The sequence below is a fragment of the Triplophysa dalaica genome, chromosome 9 (genome assembly GCF_015846415.1).
Source record: "Triplophysa dalaica isolate WHDGS20190420 chromosome 9, ASM1584641v1, whole genome shotgun sequence".
Lineage (NCBI taxonomy): Eukaryota > Metazoa > Chordata > Actinopteri > Cypriniformes > Nemacheilidae > Triplophysa > Triplophysa dalaica.
This window is the reverse complement of record NC_079550.1, coordinates 924793-947738: the sequence shown is the minus strand read 5'-3', so window position 1 is coordinate 947738 and position 22946 is coordinate 924793. Positions and strand designations below refer to the sequence as shown.

The 22946-nt window shown below is 39.6% G+C and overlaps 1 protein-coding gene across 2 annotated transcripts in view; it reads left to right on the top strand.

The window, feature by feature from the left end:
* Positions 1–22477, top strand: part of ppm1lb (protein phosphatase, Mg2+/Mn2+ dependent, 1Lb) — a 33197-nt gene extending 10720 nt beyond the window's left edge. The window contains exons 2-5 of one of the 2 annotated variants that reach the window (XM_056756194.1): positions 7080–7254; positions 7522–7683; positions 17822–18191; positions 19388–22477. In XM_056756194.1, the coding sequence (XP_056612172.1) occupies positions 7080–7254; positions 7522–7683; positions 17822–18171 (687 nt within the window). In that variant the 3' untranslated portion in view covers positions 18172–18191; positions 19388–22477. Of the gene's footprint in view, positions 1–7079; positions 7255–7521; positions 7684–17821; positions 19233–19387 lie in introns of those variants that run through there. The other variant, XM_056756193.1, reaches the window with a different exon arrangement.
* The last annotated feature ends 469 nt before the right edge of the window (positions 22478–22946 follow it).

The following is a 22946-nucleotide window of genomic DNA, read 5'->3' as shown; positions in this document are numbered from 1 at the left end:
CCCGTCAGTCCGATACCCGATCCAGCAAAAAAGACCCGTATCGGCCCCAGTTTCTGCACAGCACATGGTTGGATGATGAAGAGTCATACACATCTGCTTTTAATGCTTTACATGCATTTCATGTTTGATGTTCTGACATGAAGGAAAACAGATCACATCTGGACAAGCTCGTTCCTGTACTTTTATTCTCTGCTGCAGGTCCTCACTCTTTGTGTGTGTCTGTGTGTTGGTGGCTGTATCTGATTAAACATAAGAAGAGTTTCATGCAAATATCACACATATTTTGAGACAACATACGGCAGGAATTAGTCCAGTATACTTATGGTGGACAAATTATTTCCTTTTATATGCTAATAAATCTGATCCTTAGGGATGAGCGAGTACAGCATTATCTGTATCTGTATCTGTTAACCATATGAATTATCTGTATCCGTATCTGTACTCGGACTGGGCGGGGCCTAACCAGGAAGTGGGCGGGATTTAACCCGGAAATTGGGTCGGGTTGTCTTGAGATGGGCGGGGCTTTAACCGGTATGGGTTGATCATCAATTGTTATATTTAATGCTGATTAGAAAAATATTTACATGACAGCATCAGCATTGAGCTTCAGATCAATGGTTTTGATCACGATGACAAACGAACTATATACAGAATAAGTTTTGCAACAATGAATACAACACATGCGGTTGCAATTATGAAGTAAAATGTAATGAACAAGAGTTTTCATCTCAATAATAAAAATAAAATAACTTTATTTTTTTAACTTTCAATTAAAAACTGGATAGAGCCAGCTGACGGTTTAAAAAAGATAGGCAGAGACGCAACGCGAGTCGCGTTGTACCAAGCACCACGTCTGAACAAACCCCACGTTTACCAAACTCTACTGGTTAATAAGTAAGTACCTACTACAAACCGAAATAAAAAACAAACCTGAAGCTGAAGAAACCCTAAACGTTAACAGAAAAGACCCGCGAACCTGAGTGACTGAGGGAGAGACGGAGAGAGAGAGCTGCGAACACAGTCAGCAACACAATACATCTGTATGTGTGTAGGGGAGGGGCGCTGTGACTATCACAGAACGCAGACACAGTCAGCTAGCCAATGAGGATTTTTATTCAATCCTAGCACAGATATTGACTCGTATTACTCGTATGATACTCGTACTCGGCAAAAGTTTTTTATCCGTACCGGATACTCGTTTCAGCCGAGTATCCGGCTCAACTCTACTGATCCTGAATAAGCTTTGTACTTTGTAGAGGATTGACAGCATACAGTGGCAAGAAAATGTAAACATTTTTTAATTTCATGGTTTTCTGAATAAATTTTTCATAGAATGTTATCTGATCTTCATCTAAGTCAAGGGTTTTGACAAATAAAATACGTCTAAAATAATAACACAACAATTTTTTGATCTTTCACATCTTTATTGAGAACAACCAATAATCACATAGTGCTTTTGGAAGAAGTATGTGAACCCTTGAGTTAATGACTTCAAAAAAGCTAATTGGAGTCAGGTTTTTATAGGCCTGTAGCGACGCGTCGATGATGTCGACGTCATATTTTTGCGTCGATGCTTCGCATTAGTTCGCCACACACAAGTGGGACACCAAAATATGGGTATGGGAATATGGGAATACTTCAAATTTAGTCCCAAACGTAAAGGTGCCGTTATTTGCGCTCTTTGCCAAATTGAGTTCATACTACTCCAGCACAACAGCAATGTTGGAGCATCTGTCACTCGTGAAGGAGACAATAACAAGTAAGTACTAACGTTGGCTAAATTAATAACATGTTTGTGTAGTGTAGCTTGAGCTGTGCGCACTTCGGTGGTGCTAGCTAACTATCTTAGCTCTCTGTGCAGTTTGTTCGTGCTAGGTAGCTACTGACGCCTAGACAGCTATGTTTGGCTAAGGTTAGTTATCATCTAATGTTGGCTTGAATGGAAGCTAGCTTACAGCTGAAGAACACCGCTATCTATAGTAGCGGACGTTAGCTAACGTAAACGTTGGTTAGCCTAGCACCACCAAAGTGCACAGCTGCTAGATAGCCACGTTAACATTCAAATAAACTAATCACAGCATAGTAATACAATGAGGTTAATGACAGTCATAGCTGTTGTTCTGATATGGATTGCTTTCGTTTTTCGCATAGAACCTTGCCGTCCTATCTTGGGAAAGAGATGCAATAAACGCAAAATATACTTTAAAACAGTAATTTTGTATTGTATTAAACACTCTCAGGAATGTCTATACTGTGTTTTTTTTTGCAATACAACTTTAGAATTCTTTGAACTAGAGAGTTATGTTGGTACTGTAAAGAGTAAAGAGGCTGGTCTTTTTGCATAACAGTAAAACAATTGTATTTATTTCATTTTGTGTAAAGCAGAATATTTTTTTCCGTGCAAAACTGTTGTTTAATAAAGTATATTATTAAGATGTTTTTGGTATTTATTTGAGATACACTATGGTTTTTATTAAAATAACCTTTAGATTAATCGTCCAATTAGTCTTTAGATCAGTCGACTAATCGATAAATTAATTGTCAGATTAATCGTTTGATAAATAATCGTTTATATGTTTTTTTAGGCCCCACTTTGGTTTATGGAGTGTCCAACGACAAGTTTATGTAAATACAATATAATGTCCTAATAATAGGCAGTTATTCGTACCTTACTTCTTGACTGACTCTCAAATGATTTGTTCCGCGATTCATCCGTCTAGGCCCCGCCTATCCGCTAACCTTGTGTCATGTGATTGGTCAGATGGAAGAATGGGCTAAAATTCCTCCTCAACGATGTGCAGGTCTGTTCCACAGCTATATGAAGCGCCTGGTTGAGGTTATTTCTGCCAAGGGGGTGGTCAATCAGTTATTAATTCTAAGGGTTCACTTACTTTTTCCACTGCAATTTTGAATGTTTAATGAGTGTGTTCAATAAAGACATGAAAGATCAGATTTGGTGTTATCTATCCACTGTGATTGGACGGCTGTGCAGGTTTTACCCAAAGTTAAAAAGTAAAAAATGATTAAAGACGGGCAAAAGAACGCGTGAAATATTATTACGATAAATAGTGCATCAAAATGGAGTGTCGACAGAACGTTACGTGCGGTTTTACGCACTATTTACAAGTGGTATGGAGCAGGTGTCCAGGGCTCTAGACTAACTTTTTGCACTGGTTGCACTGGTGCGGCAACTTTTTTTCTTAGGTGCACCAGCACAAAAGTTAGGTGCACCCAAATTTTCGACAATATCGTATTTAACGCATTTAACTGGTTTTCCCAGTTCACATTTTTTTAAATGTCCATATAAGCAAAATTTTCTTGTGAATGATTAACTTACAACCTGGCTTCACTTCTTTATTGTGCGTCATTTTGACTGACAGGCTGGTAAAAAATCTGTCATAATCTATTATTACCAGTCACTATGGTGCAAGATGGCGTTATGTGGTAATAAGTATGTTCGTGACGTCATCACGCTGTACTTGCGTCTCGGAACTTGTTGTTTTTTAATACAACCGAATGCCCAATAAAGCCGTTGTTGTTTATATTCATTTATATATTTAATCTTTTAATGTTTGTTCAAATGTGATTTGATCTGGGAAAACCCAACACATGGAGCAAATTTATATAGGCTATTACAATTTCTAATACCATATTTAAGCCCTTTCAAAATCAGTTTTTATTTTGCTCATACCTTGTGTATGTAACAAACGTTATGGCTGAGGTCGTCTGAAGCGCTATGATGTTCAGGAATGAAATTTGAAGAAAACGTGTTTAAAGTTAAGTGATGAAAATAAAAGCACAACAGTCCAGTATCACAAGTAAATCACTTTACAGTGGTAAGAGACTTACACTAATAACAATTTAATAAAAAAACATTTCCTAGTGTTAAAATCTATAAAAATACTGTACAAAACCGTTTGAATAAAACGAAAGAACGGAAAATGATGCAGTACAGTGCAAGGTAAATTATAGCTTTAAGATTATCATTAACAATCTAATAGCATTTGAAAATCCTGTCAAGTTGCCGCGTCCTTTATCCAGCTCTATCATCTCAGCTCTTGTCAGGTCATCGCTTCCCATTCTCAGCTCTGCCATCAGGTCTGGGCATGAACTGCATCCTGCGGTAACCTTGGAACAAAAAGACAAGACTGGCTGAGAGTAGAGTACTGTTCTGCACTCTTTGATGCAACAAGTACATCATTTGTTGTTGGATGTGTTCCTAGTTCTGGTTGATCTAAATAATGCAGCCTAAATCCTCTGAGGATTAATATTATGGAAGTGTAGTGTATGCAAGATTAAAAAGATGAGTCTTTAGTCTAGATTTAAACTGACAGAGTGTGTCTGCCTCCCGGACAGTGCAGGGAAGAATATTTCAAAGTTTAGGCGCTAGATAAGAATCTACCACCTCTTTGATTTAATTGTAAGCAGGATGACTGAATGATCATAATCAATGTCAAACCGACCAAAACAATCAATTTCAGTGGGGGTTGAATAATTTTGAACACAACTGTAGTTCATAAATTCATCACTGTTATGCTGATAACTAGAATAAGTCGCTGACAACTTATTTTTTGTTAATTTAACCACGGTGTTAAATAAAAACCTAGGGTTGTGATAGTTTTTTTCTATTAGTGATGAAAAGTAGCCGGATCTAGACGTTTTTATGGCATTCCTGTATTTCGAGTACTATCCTTCCATGCTATATGAAATACCTCTAAATAAGTTTTCTTAAAGTTCTGCTCCATTTTACGGGACGCTTTCTTTATAGCCTGAATGTGTTCATTATACCACGGTGTTGGGCTGCCATTTTAAATCTTTTTCTAGACGCAGAGGAGCAACTGTGTCTAATGTTTCCGAGAAGGTAGAGTTAAAATTTTCAATAGTAATGTCAAGATTGTCATTGTTTTTACTCATGCTAGATATTTGAGACAATTCAGGCAGATTGTCGAGAAACGCATCTTTGGTAGTTGAAGTAATCGTTCTACCATATTTGTAACAAGGAGTTTGATTTGCAGCCGTAGGCCAGTGAAACAAATATAATATCAGATAATGATCCGAAATGTCTTCACTCTGCTGAATGATTTTAACATCGTCCACATTTATACCATAAGATCGAATTAAATCTAAAGTATGATTACGTATGTGAGTGAGTCCTGAAACATGTTGACTAATATTAAGCAATCCGAGTCGTAACAGTTGATTATCTGTATTTTGTTCATGTTTGATTTGTTTAACGTTTATTAAATTACTTTCAAGAGGTTTACGCATTATCTTATGCTTGCTAATCCGGGGGACAGACACAGTATCTATTTTATGATGTTTGTGAGAAGGGATTATTACATGTTGTATATTTTGTGTATTCCGTAACGTGAGACGGCAAGCAGACAGTTGGTTAAGCCATTCTGTCTCCTTCCTGACCTGGGCCCCAGGTAGTCAGCCGTTAGCATTATTAAGACTGTGTGCCAAATTTCTAGAGAGGAGGGAAACCCCATCCCAGGAGGGATGGAGACGATCTTGTTTCAACAGGTCAGGTCTGCCCTCAAAACTCTTCCAGTTATTTTTAAAACCTATTTTATTCTGCAGGCACCACTCAGACAACCAGCCATTTAGTGATGATAATCTGCTATAAATCTCATCACCACGGTAAGCAGTAAGGGGGCCAGAGAATATTGCAGTGTCTGACATCGTTTTTGCGAGCTCACACACCTCTTTAATATTATCTTTAGTGATCTCCGATTGACGGAGTCTAACATCATTTGTGCCGACGTGAATAACAATCTTACTGAATTTACGATTAGCCTTAGCCATCACATTTAAATTTGACTTGATGTCAGGCGCTCTGGCTCCCGGTAAACATTTGACTATGGTGGCTGGTGCCTCTATGTTAACATTCCGGACAATAGACTCACCAATCACTAGGGCACTTTCAGCAGGTTTCTCAATCGGTGCGTCACTGAGTTCCTGTTCGAGACTTTAATCGGAACGGTTGAGTGATGTTTTGTCCTGCGACTATGCCATCTCACGGTCGCAAAGTTTCCCAGCTGCAGGGGATTTTCAACCGGAACCGAGCTGTGTGCGCTAACATTGCTCGCATCCAAAGTGTTTTCTATGCTCCTAACACTCTTACTATCCTCAAATAAAGGTGGGATGAGAGACTCTAATTCTAAGATCTTCTCCGTCAGCCTAACTACTTCCCTGCATTTATCGCATGTAAAACCCTCGCCGCTGAGAAGGCTAATCTAAACATATGACATGAGGTTCAAGTAACAACAATAGGAATAGAAGCCATGACTCACCGGGTATGAAGTGCAATCCTAATTACCATGGTTGCTTGATGAGTCTTAGTATATACGCTTAAAAAGAGAAACAGTTTGCACACAAGACAAATATGGGGAGATGATATTCCACAGTGTAGACAGAAGGCAAGCTAACACGCTAATACTATGCTAGCAGCGTTACGTTTCAATTAATATAGATTTAGAATATAAAGTTATAAATAATTCGGCAACGACAGTGATAGGTAACGACAGTAAAATACACTAATATTAAGACCAAGAACAAATGTGAGGTGAAGCAAGTGTCAGAGGATACAAACTAGCCGTCGGCAGCGATGCAATCAGCTCTTATACGTTTCTTATTTTGGTCAATACGATAGGAATAATTCGCAAACCTGCAATGGAAACACTTTTTGTTGTATTTACAATTCACTTGGGAGTACATTTGGAAAGATAGGATGTTAGGAATTCACATGAAGTAATATCTTTTATGATCGATCAAATGCAGGACGGAGATTTATAAGGAACAGAGAGGTCATATGAAAAGATATAAGAAAATGTAGACATTTCTTTCATCACAGTAGGTGGCACTATGCACTAAAGTTGGTTTGCAACCTGCCATAAAACGTAGAAAGAAAAAGTACTGCCAGAATGACTTATCGCCAAAAGAAACAAAATACACTTTAATCGCATAACATCGTTTAACGGAAAGCAGTCATTCCGCAATACATTCCAAAACATTGCTTAAATTTTGCGGATATCTGTTATGGAAACCTGGCTTATGTGTATGTGTGGTTCTCTCAGACAGCTGCGGAGTATGTGCACACTCATCTTCCAGCAGTTCTCCGACAACAGCTTCAGCAGTTTGAGAGACAGAAGGAGAACAGCCTGCTGAGCCATCAGTCCATCCTCAAGCAACACATACTCAACATGGACAAAGAGCTCATGGAGAAACTCTCAGCCTCCTATGATGAAGCAGGTGATGAAACCTCAATTCATCTTGTTTTTTTATACTATTTTTTTTTAAATTTTTGATTAGAAATAAAAAAAAATTGACCTTAACGCATGGCTTCAGAAGATCATTTGAAATAAATAAAATTGTTTCTTGATGACTTTTATTTTGGTATCTCCTACCTTGTTGCCTAACTGTGTATGAGAACTTTAGATTTTTTTCAGATCATGAGCTGTCTTATTGTGTATGTGGAAAACCCTCTCACTCTACGAGAGATTCATTTGTCATTTCCAGGAACTACGTGTCTGGTGGCTCTACTGTCCGAGAAGCAGCTGACTGTCGCCAACGTCGGTGACTCGAGGGCCGTCTTGTGTGATAAAGACGGTAGTGTCATCTCGCTGTCACATGACCACAAACCCTACCAGCTCAAAGAGAGGAAGAGGATCAAGAAAGCAGGTGCGTCTGAGCAAACGCTGCAAACGTTCATGCAGAAGTCATTTATAGTTGGAAGAGTCTGAACGAATGAATAATTTTTTGCTGCAATAATGAGATCACAAGTAACCTAAAAACATGTGTCACTTCACCTTTCACTTTTTAATGAAAACGGAGGTGTTTATTATTTTCATGGGTTTTAAAGTCATGTCTGTTAAAACTTTCATGAGATTTTACTACCCACAAGGTTCTTCATACCTATGATCTCAGCACATTTGTCACTGCACAGCTACATGCAGTGGTCTTAATACATTTTATTCAATGCATTTTTCTGTATTTGATGCTGGTTATTTGTCACCTACGCTACTGCTTAATAGGGGTGCCCAACATCACTGGTCTCACGATTCGATTACGGTTATTATTAGAGTTGAGCCGGATACTCGGCTGAAACGAGAATCCGGTACGGATAAAGCACTTTTGCCGAGTACGAGTATCATACGAGTAATACGAGTCAATATCTGTGCTCGGATTGAATAAAAATTAGTTGTGGGCCGTTAACGGCGTTAACGTGCTGCGTTAACGTGAGACTATTTTCGCGTGATAAAAAAAATGTCGCCGTTAATCTATTCTCAAAGTTGGGTTGGGAGCTGGGTCTATACTACGCAAGCTTTGATGACTTTCACCTTGATATTTTAGCGCGGATGTATACCTAGCTGAATTGCACTGTACCGGGCGAGAACAAGATTTTTCAACTCGCGTGATTCGCACAATTCTCGTCATTCGCGCCGCCTCATCATCTCATGACCAGGGCTTCATTCGCGCGATCCGCGCCGCAAGTAGGTCTATCGCGTCTTTGCATTGACTTAACATGTAAATCACTCGCGCCTGACGCGCCATTCGCATTTGGTCTGAACACAACATAACGTTACTGTGAAATTACCACATCAAACGTGACGTGCTAACATGGATGCAGCTATGAAGCCGCCGGGTTGCTTCAGGGATTTTTTTTTAAGAAGCTTCCCAATGGAAACATCGACAAGACTAAGGTTGTTTGCACCTTGTGCAATGCGGAATTGGTTTAAAAAAACACTTTCTCTCAACAGGTAGTGGTCTAGCTTTAGTTTAAACCAGTAACTTTGTATTGAGATCTAATGTATTATGGCTCCTGTATGACATATCGCTTGTTGCTCCCTCACTCTTTGTAAGTCGCTTTGGATAAAAGCGTCTGCTAAATGACTAAATGTAAATGTACTGTAGGAGCTCTTCCAGTCTCAAGTACCACCTAAACGCAAATAATCCCTTAGCTAATGCGGAAGTAAACACAAGTACATCTTATTGAACATAACTTATTTTCATCACCAATTATCATAGTAGAACAGCTCTCTCAAGCAGTTTGTGATGCATTTTGGAAACAGGAGATGAGCCCCTGGTCTAATGCGCCACCTGGCTTGAGACACCCGTTCTCAAAGACTTACTTTTGTCATTATTTGGGTAGCACACATATTCTGAATACCTTCGGCAGAATTCAAATGAGCTAGATGAATCTAGATTAAAATAATTAGTCTATGCCCACCACTAATAAAAATTCTCATTGGCTAGCTGACTGTGTCTGCGTTCTGTGATAGTCACAGCGCCCCTCCCCTACACACATACAGATGTATTGTGTTGCTGACTGTGTTCGCAGCTCTCTCTCTCCGTCTCTCCCTCAGTCACTCAGGTTCGTGCGTCTTTTCCGTTAACGTTTAGGTCTCTTCAGCTTCAGGTTTGTTTTTTATTTCGGTTTGTAGTACTTACTTATTAACCAGTAGAGTTTTGATAAACGTGGGGTTTGTTCAGACGTGGTGCATGGTAGAATGCGTCTCTGCCTGTCTGAGTTTTTTTTCTTTTTTAAACCGTCAGCTGGCTCTAACCAGTTTTTTTTTACTTCACGCAAACTCTTGTTCATTACATTTTACTTCATAATTGCAACCGCATGTGTTGTATTCATTGTTGCAAAACTTCTGTATATAGTTCGTTTGTTATTGTGATCAAAACCATTGATCTGAAGCTTGATGCTGTCATGTAAATATTTTTCTAATCAGCAATAAATATAACAATTTCGGATCAACCCATATCAATTGCATGCTTAAAATAACATACCGGTTAAAGCCCCGCCCATCTCAAGACAATCCGACCCAATTTCCGGGTCACCTTCCACCCACTTTCGGGTTAGGCCCCGCCCAGTCCGAGTAGAGATACAGATAATTCATATGGTTAACAGATACAGCTAATGCTGAACTCACTTATCCCAAGTTATTATGTCAACAGTTCGATTCGATATCCCGATGCATTGCTATGCTTTGCATCATCAATTTGAAATAATACTGCACGAGGATGGGCAGAAAAAAACGTGAAAAAATAAGATACCATACCATCTTTTTTTAAAAGCGCAGTTTATATAGATATAATTGACTGAATGTTCCTCTCAGTATAGAACATTTTTTAGTGTTTTTGTAGACACAGTGTATTGTGTTAGTATTTTTTTGTATTTTTAAAATGCATGTTGGAGTTTTGTTCACAATATGTGATTTTGAGCATGAAATGAAATTTTTTGCCAATTATGTGTTTTTGGTGTGTTGCTGTTTTAAGAGTCTAGGAAATTGTTAGGTGAACTGAAAAAATGGTAATAGCAATTGTAAAAAACGGTAACATTTGTAACTGTAACGGTTACTGTCATTTCAATAAATTAGAAGAAATGCAATGCTAAATAGCTGCTTGAAGGCGCTTGCTATGATGTAAATAGTTGTCAGAAAGGCCGCAGAGTTGCATGACACTCTTTCAGCATGTGCTGAGAGCAACGCCAACGTGTTGCTTTCATATACAGTGTAAAAATACATCTTGATGTGCCAAATTTGGACATTATCACTTTAGTATCACTTAAGCATACATTTGTTCTCGTCTTGCAGGCAGTCTCTCTTCACCACCCGATCACAACTCGCTATTAGAAATTACTGGTGGGGCTGCGCTCATCTATCTCAGCATACAGACAAACACGGACAGAGCCAGTTCACAGTGTAATTAAGAGCATGGAATTTTTTTGTGAAAAAACGTAAAGCCGCAATTTACGTATTGAACCCTGGAAGTCTTACAGAAGGGGTTAATATTATATTGAGTATTGTGGTATCCCTAGTATTTACATACACAGAAGTTTTAAGATTGTTCTCTAATGATAAATGGGGGGTTAAATAAGAGATCAGTGTTGAGATATACAGCAGATGGAAATGGAATCAGAATCGTGGCCTAATGGTTAGAGAGTCGGACTCGTGACCAGAAGGTTGCCAGTTCGATCCTCAGGGCCGGCGGGTAACGATTGCGGTGCCCTTGAGCAAGGCACCTAACCCCTACACGCTCCCCGGGCGCTGCAGTGATAGCTTCCCACTGCTCCGGGTGTACGTGTGTTCACCACTTGCTGTGTGTGTGCTCACTAATCACTGGATGGGTTAAATGCAGAGGTCACATTTCGGGTATGGGTCACCATATCTGACAAATAGGTCACTTTCACTTTCAAATGTGCAAATATATGTTACTGTGTTATACTGTAAGTGCAATGAGCTGATAAATGACATTACACTGACAGATCTCTTAAAGTGCGGGATGTGTCCATATGAGTCTCATGGCATGGGGGGAAAGCTTTTTTTGAGCCCCTCTGTTTTTACCAACAGACTGAGGAAACGTCTACCAGACTGCAGTAGACAAAAAAGAGCATTTGCAGGGTGTGGAGATGGTGGTCTAGTGGGTTAAACCACTCAACTGGTAAATCAAAGGTTGCTGGTTCGATCCCAGCAGCCACCACCAGTGTGTCCTTGAGCAAGACACTTTACTCCATGTTGCTCCAGGGGGATTCTCCCTGTAATAAGTGCACTGTAAGTCGCTTTGGATAAAAGCGTCTGCCAAATGACTAAATGTAAATGTAAATGTGTGTGGAGTCTTGAATGATTTTGACAGACTTTGCATCACCTGTTGTAGATGTCTTGCAGAAAGGGAAGGAGTGTTGCCAATTTAGCAATTTTGTGCCTAGATTTAGCAACTTTTCAGACTGACTTGGAAACTTTATTTTTTTAAAGCACCTAGCAACAAAACCGTTGTTTAAAATGTATTTTTTTAGGCAATTTATAGCAACTTTTGAAAAGGGACTCAAATAATAAAACCAAACATTTTCTCTCAAAATTACACAAAAGAAAGATCTTTGTAGACAAATGGCTCCCTGGAAGACCTCTAGTACTTCATCTGACACATCTGATTCAGGTCAATTAGTCTCTGCTAATAAACTGATGAGTTGGATCAACTGTGTCAGATGAGAGATACATACTGTGCAGTACTAGGACCTTTAAAGTATACGGTATGTTTAATGATAGGCAACATTAAGGTATAATAATGCTAATGTGTTGTCCACCAGCGAATGCCAATAACACTGCATGCTCTTTACACCGATTTCATTAACAATTTTCTATACTGTAACAGAGTTTACTCAACAAATTTGTAGGACTTCTGCCATATGTGGTATACATGGCGGTTTGCTCCGATAGAAACGACTTCCCTTTACATTCAGGAAGAATTCCGAATAATGTTTAAATACTGTTTTCATATTTATTGTCATGTAACATATCTTGTAACATGTGACATGTCGACTGAGCACATCCTAAATAACTTTCAAAAGCAGTCCAAGTTCATAAATTTATGAAAATGCGCTTTATTTACACTACATTAGCTTTATCCACACACACACTCATCTGAACTGGCTAGAAAGGAAAGAGGGGGTGGCAGAGAAGAGCAAGCGCTGGTCGCGCTGAAAGATGTATTTATATGCTTTTTGTCAAAAGTAAGGTTTTCATATAAGATAAAACATAGCAACAACACAATCTTTTTACATTAGAACAGTAACAACCGGGCATATATGATATTTAATTGCACATTTTAATAATCGATTATATGTTTATATTAAGTAACCGTTCAGATCTGCATCGCGATGCATTGTGAAATAAATTATTTTTGATAGCCCTACGGATTAATACAGTATCAAAACTAAGGTATTGTGGCGCTTTTCCACTGCATGGTACGGTCAGGTTTGGTACGACTATGTACAGCTCGCTTCACTTCGGCTCAGTTTGCTTTTCGACTGCAGTTTAGTAACGCTTGAAAGTGGGTGGGATTATAAACTTATCGTCATAGTTTTACTGTTACAATGTTAACGAGACACGAACAAATGCACAACTCAGGAGTAATGGAGCACATAGATGGCGGATGGCAGAAAAACTAAATACTGCAAAAAAAAAGTGTTTGGGAAATCTTACAACAAAGATGACAATGACATGATGGTAGGCTAATCTTGCATTTAGCAATGTGTTAAGGGTCTTAATCTCTATATTACTGTAACAGAGCATTTAACAAACTGCCAATATTACGTTTTAAAATGCGTATTCTGTGTGTGAACAAGTCACATTTTGGTATCGGTACGGTACACTTGAAACCTCAACCAAGGCGGTACTTAAAAAGTGTCAGGTACCCCCCAGAAGTGATCTCCACCGCACTGTACTATGCAGTGGAAAATTGCCATTAGATTCTTGTACTGTACTGAAACAAAAATGATGGAATTGGGCAAACCCTACCCAATTAACAGGTTAATTTTGTTGAAACCTGGAAGCTCTTATTGTTTTTCTTGTATTATTTTCTCCTTATGATGAATACATTTTTCATATTCTTTATTCTATTTACTCATAACATTTGGGAGGAGCACATATTGCATATGTGAATCCAGGACTCTAGAGTGTGACCATATTTCTCAATGTTGCGACTAAAAATAATCGGAGGTCGCACCGCTGCGACCAGCCGTTCAAGGGAGTAAAAAGTCTCCGCGACAATGAAAGTCTCACTGTGATTCAACAACAGAGGCTCATATCGTGGTCTAAACCAATCAGAGATAGTGAAGTGCGGACCCCCCTCTGATTGGCCGTGGTCAAGATATTCCTGTATCTGTATTCCTGTGTACCAGAGGTTGCGTTAACCGAAAATGATCTGTCATTGACAGATTTTTTTACTTGTGACGAACAAATCTGAAAATTTAATAAATTTGCACCTTGTGTTGGGTTTTCCCAGATCTAATCACATATGAACATAAATATTAAAATTAAATATATAAATAAATATAAACAACGGCTTTATTGGGCATTCAGACAAGTTCGAAGACGCAAGTACAGCGTTATGACGCACGAACATAATAATTGCCACCTTGTACCATAGTGTCGGGTAATGATAGATTATGACAGATTTTTTAACAGCCTGTCAGTCAAAATGACAGACAATAAAAAAGTATAGCGCAACCTCTGGTGTGTACGTTTGAAAATGCGTGTGCTGCAGTCAGACAGAGAGGTGAGTAGCCTACTGTCAGTTAAACAGGTGGATGTAGCAGCGGATGATGAGAAAGATGAAAAGATCAATTGACAACTTGTTTGTGAATAATGTTAAATTAAGTCCTGATCCGTCTGAAAATCATAAGCAATGCTCTGACACTGACAACCTCCCAGGATATGTCAAGCCTTGTTCTATTTATCTTGAAACCTGCCGATTCTGATTTTATATCCACAAACTATAATTGACAGTATATAAAAAACATTAACTTTTCTTCAATACACATTTTTTCATATTTTTTTCTTATCATTACATAAATTATTGAACATTACAATTTCCCTAAATACAGTTCTACAACCTGGATTAAATTACATAGCCTTCTCTTGCCCAAATAACTCTTAAATTGAAGAAGTCTGTGACTGAAAAAATAAGTATAAATAAAAAAATACAACTAAACTTAAACTTTTAATTGACCTTTTTCATTTTTGTACTCTCACAAAACTCTAAGATAACAATAAAATACTTCAACTTTATTCTTGTCTGTTTCCGTTTATGAAACTATCATTGCTTTAATTATTTTCTGAAATGTTAAATAACCTGTCTTTATCTTGGGTCTGTAGTACTAAAAGAAGTGGGTTGATTTTAGCTGCCACTTCAATAAAAAATAAAAAATCTTATGAGTGAATTCTACTCTAAATGTATGTATTTGCCTTTTTTTGTGTTAGTAAAGAACTCAGTCAGATAATACCACAAATATTGGTTGATTTATTCATTTTTCAGAGTTTGGATTTTTTTCAAGTCGTGTTGAATGTCATTTTACCTCAGTGAAATGACCATAGTTTTAACGAAAGACAATTAATCAGGTTGAATGGAATTTACATTTGTTTTACACAAAGTGAACGACTTCAACATGAGTTTAGCATGTGTCAGAGTTTAGCATCACAGTTAACATGTAGTACATACCCGAAGTAGAGGGAGCAACGAAGGTGAACTACTGGACAGCCAAAAACCGGTCTGTGCACTACATGATGTGTGTGCACTACATAGTGGGTGTGCACGCACGCAGAGACACGCGCAGTTCGGTGGAATCCCACGCAGTCACAAGCGTAAATGAGCCGTGAAAGACAGCCGCCTCGAAAGGACGTTTACTTGCGTATTTGACATTATTGCCCGCGTCGCTGGCAACATATGATCGGCTTCGAATCGGCAATACGTGAGACTGACCGGCCGGTCAACGGTCAGGGCCGATCATGCGAAAACCGGCCGATTCCGGTTTCTGACCGATTAATCGGTGCACCTCGACTAGTTAGTCATTTACAAGTCAATTTTGCCTATATGCACATTTAAAAAAAGTGAACTGGTAAAACTGGTGTTAAATGCGATCCGGTTGAAAATTTTGGTCTACCTAACTTTTGTGCTGGTGCACTTAAGAAAAAGAGTTAGGTGCACCTGTGCAAAAAATTAGTCTAGAGCCCTGGAATCCCTTTCAGACCCCCAATTAAGGGCTTGGCATAGTCCAGGCAAATTGCACTTTCATTCTGCGTTTTGGGGTAAAACAAACCTCGAAAACGTTGAGACTACGGTATATTGTTTTGGAACAATCCAACACCCCTTTTGGATGGTGGGGCTTACATGACGTATGCAATCGCCTCTGCGCACGTGGCAAGAGTGATCGTAGAGGTGTGTGGGTACATCGGAACCATCTCTGCAACGCGACATACAGAAGCATTCATTCTGCTCAGATGTTATCGTTTTTTTTTATTTACAGTTGTGTTCAAAATTATTCAACCACCACTGAAATTGATTGTTTTGGTTGGTTTGACATTGATTATGATCATTCAGTCATCCTGCTTACAATTAAATCAAAGAGGCACGTGTAGGTCAGACAAATAAAACATAACATTTATAATGAAATAACCACAAATGTCTTTTATGAGCTCACATCATTATCAGTTTTATTCAACCCCCAAGTGACATTCAATCTTAGTACTTAGTACAACATCCTTTTACAGTTATAACAGCTTTTAAATGTGAAGCATAGCTTGACACAAGTGTCTTGCAGCGATCTACGGGTATCTTCGCCCATTCATCATGGGCAAAAGCCTCCAGTTCAGTCACATTCTTAGGCTTGCGCACTGCAACTGCTTTCTTTAAGTCCCACCAGAGGTTCTCAATCGGATTTAAGTCTGGTGACTGCGATGGCCACTTCAAAATGTTCCAGCCTTTAATCTGCAACCATGCTCTAGTGGACTTGGAGGTATGCTTGGGATCATTGTCCTGTTGAAAGGTCCAACGTCTTCCAAGCCTCAGGTTTGTGACGGACTGCATCACATTGTCATCCAATATCTCCTGGTACTGAAGAGAATTCATGGTACCTTGCACACGCTGAAGCTTCCCAGTACCTGCAGAAGCAAAACAGCCCCAAAGCATGATTGACCCCCCGCCATGCTTCACAGTAGGCAAGGTGTTCTTTTCTTCATAGGTCTTGTTCTTCCTCCTCCAAACATGACGTTGATCCATGGGCCCAAACAGTTCTAATTTTGTTTCATCAGTCCACAGAACACTATCCCCAAACTTCTGTGGTTTGTCCACATGACTTTTGGCATACTGCAGTCGACTCTTCTTATTCTTTGGGGACAGCAAGGGTGCGCCTGGGAGTTCTGGCATGGAGGCCTTCATTATGCAGGGTGCGCCGTATTGTCTGAGCAGAAACTTCAGTACCCACATCTGACAAATCTTTTCTCAGTTCCTCAGCAGTCACACGGGGACTTTTCTCCACTCTACGCTTCAGGTAGCGCACAGCAGTCGAAGTCAGCATCTTCTTTCTGCCACGACCAGGTAGCGTTTCAACAGTGCCCCTTGCCCTGAATTTGCGAATGATGCTTCCTATGGTGTCTCTGGGTATGTTTAACATCTTTGCAATCTTCTTATAGCCATTGCCCTTTCTGTGAAGAGTAATCACCTGTTCTCTTGTCTTCCTGGACCATTCTCTTGACCTCACCATGTTTGTAACCACACCAGTAAATGTCTAGAAGGAGCTGAGTATCACAGTCATTTTAAAGCTGCCTAATTGGTGCTTATTAGGCTTTATTGCTGCTCCCTGATACCCACAGGTGTTTTCAATACCTGATTGAAAACACTTCATTGAACCTCTGTTCTTCAGAGTGGTAGTCTTTAAGGGGTTGAATAATTATGTCAATGAAGAATTCACAAAAGAAACATTTACTACTGTATTACACAACTAATTGATGTCATTTTAGTTGCATATGGTTCTTTAAGAAGTCCTTGTAGGATTTCATTCTGAGAACAATTACAAATGTACACTAAATTCCCTAAAACCATTTACAGCATTGGGGGTTGAATAATTTTGAACACAACTGTAGACCTTATCTGAACTCACCTCAGCACAATAAAATGACTTGTTATTTCCCACTGACCGGATGGCGCTACATAACACACCCACCTATTTTGTAATGGCCATAGACCAATGGTGGCTCAAGGGTTTTGAATTGTCGTTCTGACCAGATTTTGTTCGAAATCAGGTCAAAGATGGTCGTTTTTTCGAATTCGATTGTAGTATGCTGAGCCCTTTAATTTAGCATGACTGCCTGGGTTTGGGCCTTCCCCTTACAAAGCAAGACAAATATGCATTCCCTTTGTTAAATGTGATTTTATGTAAAGGTTAACTCATGATTTAGTCTTTGCATAAGAGCATCTGCTAAATGTTAAGATGTAAATGTCATGCAACGCCTTCATCATCATGTTTTCTCTGCTTCAGGTGGCTTCATCAGTTTTAATGGCTCATGGCGTGTGCAGGGTGTTCTGGCCATGTCCCGTTCACTTGGCGATTATCCACTAAAGAGACTGAACGTGTTGATCCCGGACCCTGATGTGCTGACCTTTGACCTGGACACACTACAGCCTCAGTTTATGATTCTAGCATCAGATGGCCTTTGGGACACCTTTAGCAATGAGGAAGCCGTGCATTTTATCAAGGAGCATCTCCACGAGCCACATTTCGGTGCTAAGAGCATCGCCCTTCAGTCATTTGAACGCGGCTGTACCGACAACATCACAGTGATGGTGGTGAAATTCAAAAAGAGAGCCTCTAAAGCTCCTGTCCAGTGAAGATGAATCAACCCTTACAAGTAATAGCGACATGCAAACATGACTGAATGAATGAAAATCATTAACATGAGATGTTAACGATGTAACCTTTATTTTTGGAGCTGCACTTATTTGTAAGAAAATCCTTAAAAATTACAATTTGAAGAATCTTTATGCTTCTCTTTTTCATTGACAGTTTATAGGCTTCATATTTGCCGGGTTACAAAATAATATGAAAATAATATAAAAAAAGCCGTCTGTATGACCTGACTCGTGTTCCTTATTTGAGGAAAAGAGAAACTGGAAGTTTTTGGAAGAACTGGAGATATCGTGATCTGTTTTGTGACATCAGTGCTCTGTCTCAGCACATGATATGTCAGAAATGACTCAAAGTAAAAAAAATCACAACCCTGCACATAAAGAAATATGCAAAAGATTAAGTCTATATTGGATTGTGTTGTACAATACTTCTATCATGATGCTGTGTTAAATGGAGTTTGACAGGGAGCTGAATACCCAACACTCAGTTCTTCATTTCAAGCGAGGCAGTGAAGTTAAGTGTGTGCTGTCGACTATGTGTAAACGCGAGAAAAAGCTTAAACCAGCATTCCATGAAATATCAGATCGCTACAGTTCTGTTCGTATGTTCTTGTGTAGAAAAGAATCCGTCATTTTTTTTGTCATATTTGTTTTAATTGTCTTCTGTGAAAGTGGTTGAGATATTTTGGGCATATCTGCGGTGTCAATTGACTAAATATGATCATAGAAAGAGCTTTATGAAAGTATGTTGACTTATTTTTACTGAAGTTCACAAGATTATTTGCCAAAACAGTCTTGTCGTCCAGCATTTGTGTTGAGTGACATATGCACATTAAAAATCAATGTATATACAAACGGAGACGAGGAATAACAAAATTAATGTTTATATCAAGTATGTTCAACAATTCAAATGATCTCAAATGGGTGAAAATATTGTTGGTGTTAAGGAATGTTAAGTCAGATTTTCAGTATTTGTTTTGCATTTCAATGTGTAAAGAAGCTTAAATCAAATATCAATCCAGAATAAAATAATTATAATAATAGTGACGAAATTCACTCTTCTCGTTTTTCGCTAAACAAATACTAATACTAATAATTTATTTTGCTAGTAACAATGTTAATATATATAAATACATTTTTTACACAAAACAATACTTATTTATTATCTGTTATTTACACAATACAATATTTGTTGCAGCAAGCCCGGTCCAGCAACCGGCACCAAGCCCGGTCCAGGAACCGGCGCCAAGCCCTGTCCAGCCGGCCTTCCGACCGGCGCTAAGGCCTGTCCAGCCGGCCTTCCGACCGGCGCCAAGCCCTGTCCAGCCGGCCTTCCGACCGGCGCCAAGCCCTGTCAAGCCCCCTGGGGCTCCGCGCCCTGGCGCGTCCCCAAGGGCTGGAACTTCCCCTCCCAGCCCTGCCCCTTCTGGACTTCCCATGTTTCCTCGTTTGCCCCCGCCCCCCCCTTCCATGTTTGATGTTTTTGTTGTCTCACCCCAACCCATTTGTTATTATATCTTGTATGCCCCTTGTCATGTTCACCTTGTCTGTCTGGTTTTTGTCTGTTTCCCAGTCGGTCTTGTCTTGTTAGTTACCCCTTGGTGAACGCCTGGAGGCGTTCATTTAAGGGGGGGCTTATGTCATGGTTCCACTACCATGTCATGTTTTATCCCTGTCTCAAGTGGAGCCATGGCATTGCCTGATGGTTTTATGTGAGAAAGACATAGTTCTTTCTCGTGCCTCGTCATTGTTCCCTGCATCACGTTCCTCGTCAGCCTCTCCTTAGTGCTAATCCCCAGCACCTGTTGCTTGTTATGATCCTGTGTTTGTCTCCCCTATAAAGAGTCCTCATGTTCATTGTCCTGTGCTCGTGCATTGTTTCTCGTACCTGTTCTTGTTCTTGTTCCTGTACATCGTTCATGAAGTCTTTGTTACCATGTTCCTGTTCCCTGTGTCTAGTAAGTGTTAGTTTTGTGTATGTCTCCAGTGTTTGTTTTGTAGTTTAGTAAGTCAGTGTTTGTCGTTAAAGTTTATTATTTTTCCTTTCCTGTTTTCCCCGTGTGGGTTTTGTTTTGCCTTGTTATTGTGTTTTTTGTTTAATAAATCCTTGTTACCATCTATACCGTCTGTGTCTGCCTGCAATTGGGTTCCCACGCCATGTCTCAACCTGAGATTCATAACAATTATGGAGTATATAGTGTTTGTCACGATTTATCGGGCAGCCCTGTTTGTCCTGAGCTATCAAAGCTAACACACGATGTACCTGTTACGTAATGTATTGGTCAATTTTGGTAATTTTGTGACCAGAAATAACAACATAGCTGGCACGTCCCATGCACGAAATTTCATTATCATTCAATGACCAATTCATGACGTCGCCTACACGAACTCATGATGTTACAAGATAACCAAGGACGTTCCAGTTACGTAAAATATTAGTAGCCTACTATTTTGGTAATAACATGACCTACAGGTAAAGTTAATGGCACGTTGCGGGAACATAATGTCATTACCAATCATTTTTTTTGATTTACATGCTGTTTACTTTTTAAAATATCCGTTTATAACGTTTTTGGTCAGGATATTGAACATCTGTTGATTAAATAAGCCAAGCGATAATAAATACGCCACATGCAGGCAGCTCTCTGTTGTGGGAATGTAACAGTGCGTGCCTCTTGCACACTCAAGTTCAGAACAGCGCGTGCCCACCAGAGCTGCATCCAACAGGAGTACCGACAGTTTCTCCGAAGTAAGGAGCTTGTTTTAATTTCTTATTTGTCATTTAATACTTGTAGAGAACGAAATTCAATTGATTTTTTTACTTATATTCTGACAGAATGTCGTCTGACAGCAGTAACAACGCTTTTTTGAAAGGCTTTCGTACTGTAACAGACCTCACAATAAAGAGGAAAAAAGTTTAAAGAGAATAGCTTTCAGGAGAACGACGGGTACAGAGTAAACCAGATTATTTTGGAAAATTGATTATTTTTATTGTAACATTATATAAGTCTTATGCATCAAGTTCAATCACCTACAGTTTGGTATGACTTCACCTTGGCCAATGACAAATGCGGACATGATTGACAGCACAACACTACACTCTAGTGATTACTCAAAGCACAGGTGGCACTTCACCTTTCTCCTCCAACGAACAAGACCCCGCCCCGGGGTCTGGGAGGATGTACAGCCCGGATGTCCTTTTACATCCGCACGAGACTTCCCAGGTTGTGGACCTCTTGGGAAACCAGCCAGTCGCTTGGTAGGTTAGGTTCAGGTCCACAGAACTTGCATCAACCTTCAGCAAATCGTGGGTGTTCCTGGTCAACGTGACGCCACTCGTAGCAGCATCCAGCCAGTCATGGTACTCAGTTTCAGTGTCTATTAGATCCTTCTACGCCTGGGCTTATCTCTGAGCCATCCCACCAAATCTGGTATGCTGCAACCACGCAAGCCAGTGGCCAGCGCTACTAACGTCCCCAAACTATCTGTCTAAACCCAAACAGGTCCCGTTATCTAGCTATCTTTGCTGCCGGACAGACCCTAATGGCCTCGAGCAACACACAGCGTCCCCTTAAGATTCCGTCCCTGAGCGCACACGGCCCTCTTGTCTCTCGTCTCTGTCTTTTTTCTCCCCTGTCTCTCACATCAGGTCTCTTAAATGTCCTCACCCTTAGGTGAAATCAATCACCCTCACTTGATTATCAAGAAGACCCGCCCACAGCTGGCTCATGGGGGTGGACCAAACCAACCACCACACCCCCTAGCACAAACCCAGATCCCCAAGTTCATTACAGTACTGACAGGAATTAAAGTTCCTCTGACAAGAAATTTCTTTTATCAGGTAATACACATTACTGCTCAATGAATAAACAGCTTTTCCGTAACTAAATGGTAGTTTACGTGCAAAAAAACATCGCTTTAGGTTTCATTTTATTATATTTTATTTTCAGGTACACAGCACCGGTGGGAGTAAAGATTACCCACCCAAAGATTATATTTATGCTTCTGTAATTATCTGTCCTGAATCATGCTCGATGCTGTTTTAAATAAAATTTTAAATAAATCTGTTATATGAAGTTAAGTATCTAAACAAACACTTGTTATTCCTATTAATGTTTTTAAACATGCTTGTATACTGTTTTAAATGCGATTTCATATGTTGCTGTTCATATGGTTTTATCTATATAAATGAAAAGTATTCTGTGTCATAATATGTTATTTTAAAAGTCTTTAAATTAGTTTTGCTGTATGTCTGCCCAAAGAATATTGGATAAAATATTTAAATTACTGATTGTGTCATGATCCCGTTCTTGTCTTTGTATGTTCTGACTTGGGAGGTGTTTGTTTGTTTTGTCGAGCACGTGCTATCCTTTTCTAGCGGTTAGCACGCACTCGGTGTCTTTGTCATTTGCCACGCCCTCGTGTTTCCCCCGTCAGGGCTTTCCCCACACCGGTGACTTGTTTATTATTATCACTTGCACCTGTATTCTATTACCTCTCCTTAGTATTTCCCTTAAATACCCTCTGTTTTCCCTTGTTCCTTGTCTGACCGTTGCGTGTTTTTGCCAGTTCAGACTGCCGACGCTCTAGCGTGTTCTAGACGTCATTAGCATTAGCATTAGCCTTAGTCTTTGTCAAAGCCTTTGCCTTCACCTTAGCCTTAGCCTCAGCCTTAGCCTTGCTACCATCCTAGCATTAGCTTTCTGGATCGCTACTCCTACTTCTCTGTGTGTTTTCCTGCTACCCTGCCTTGCAAT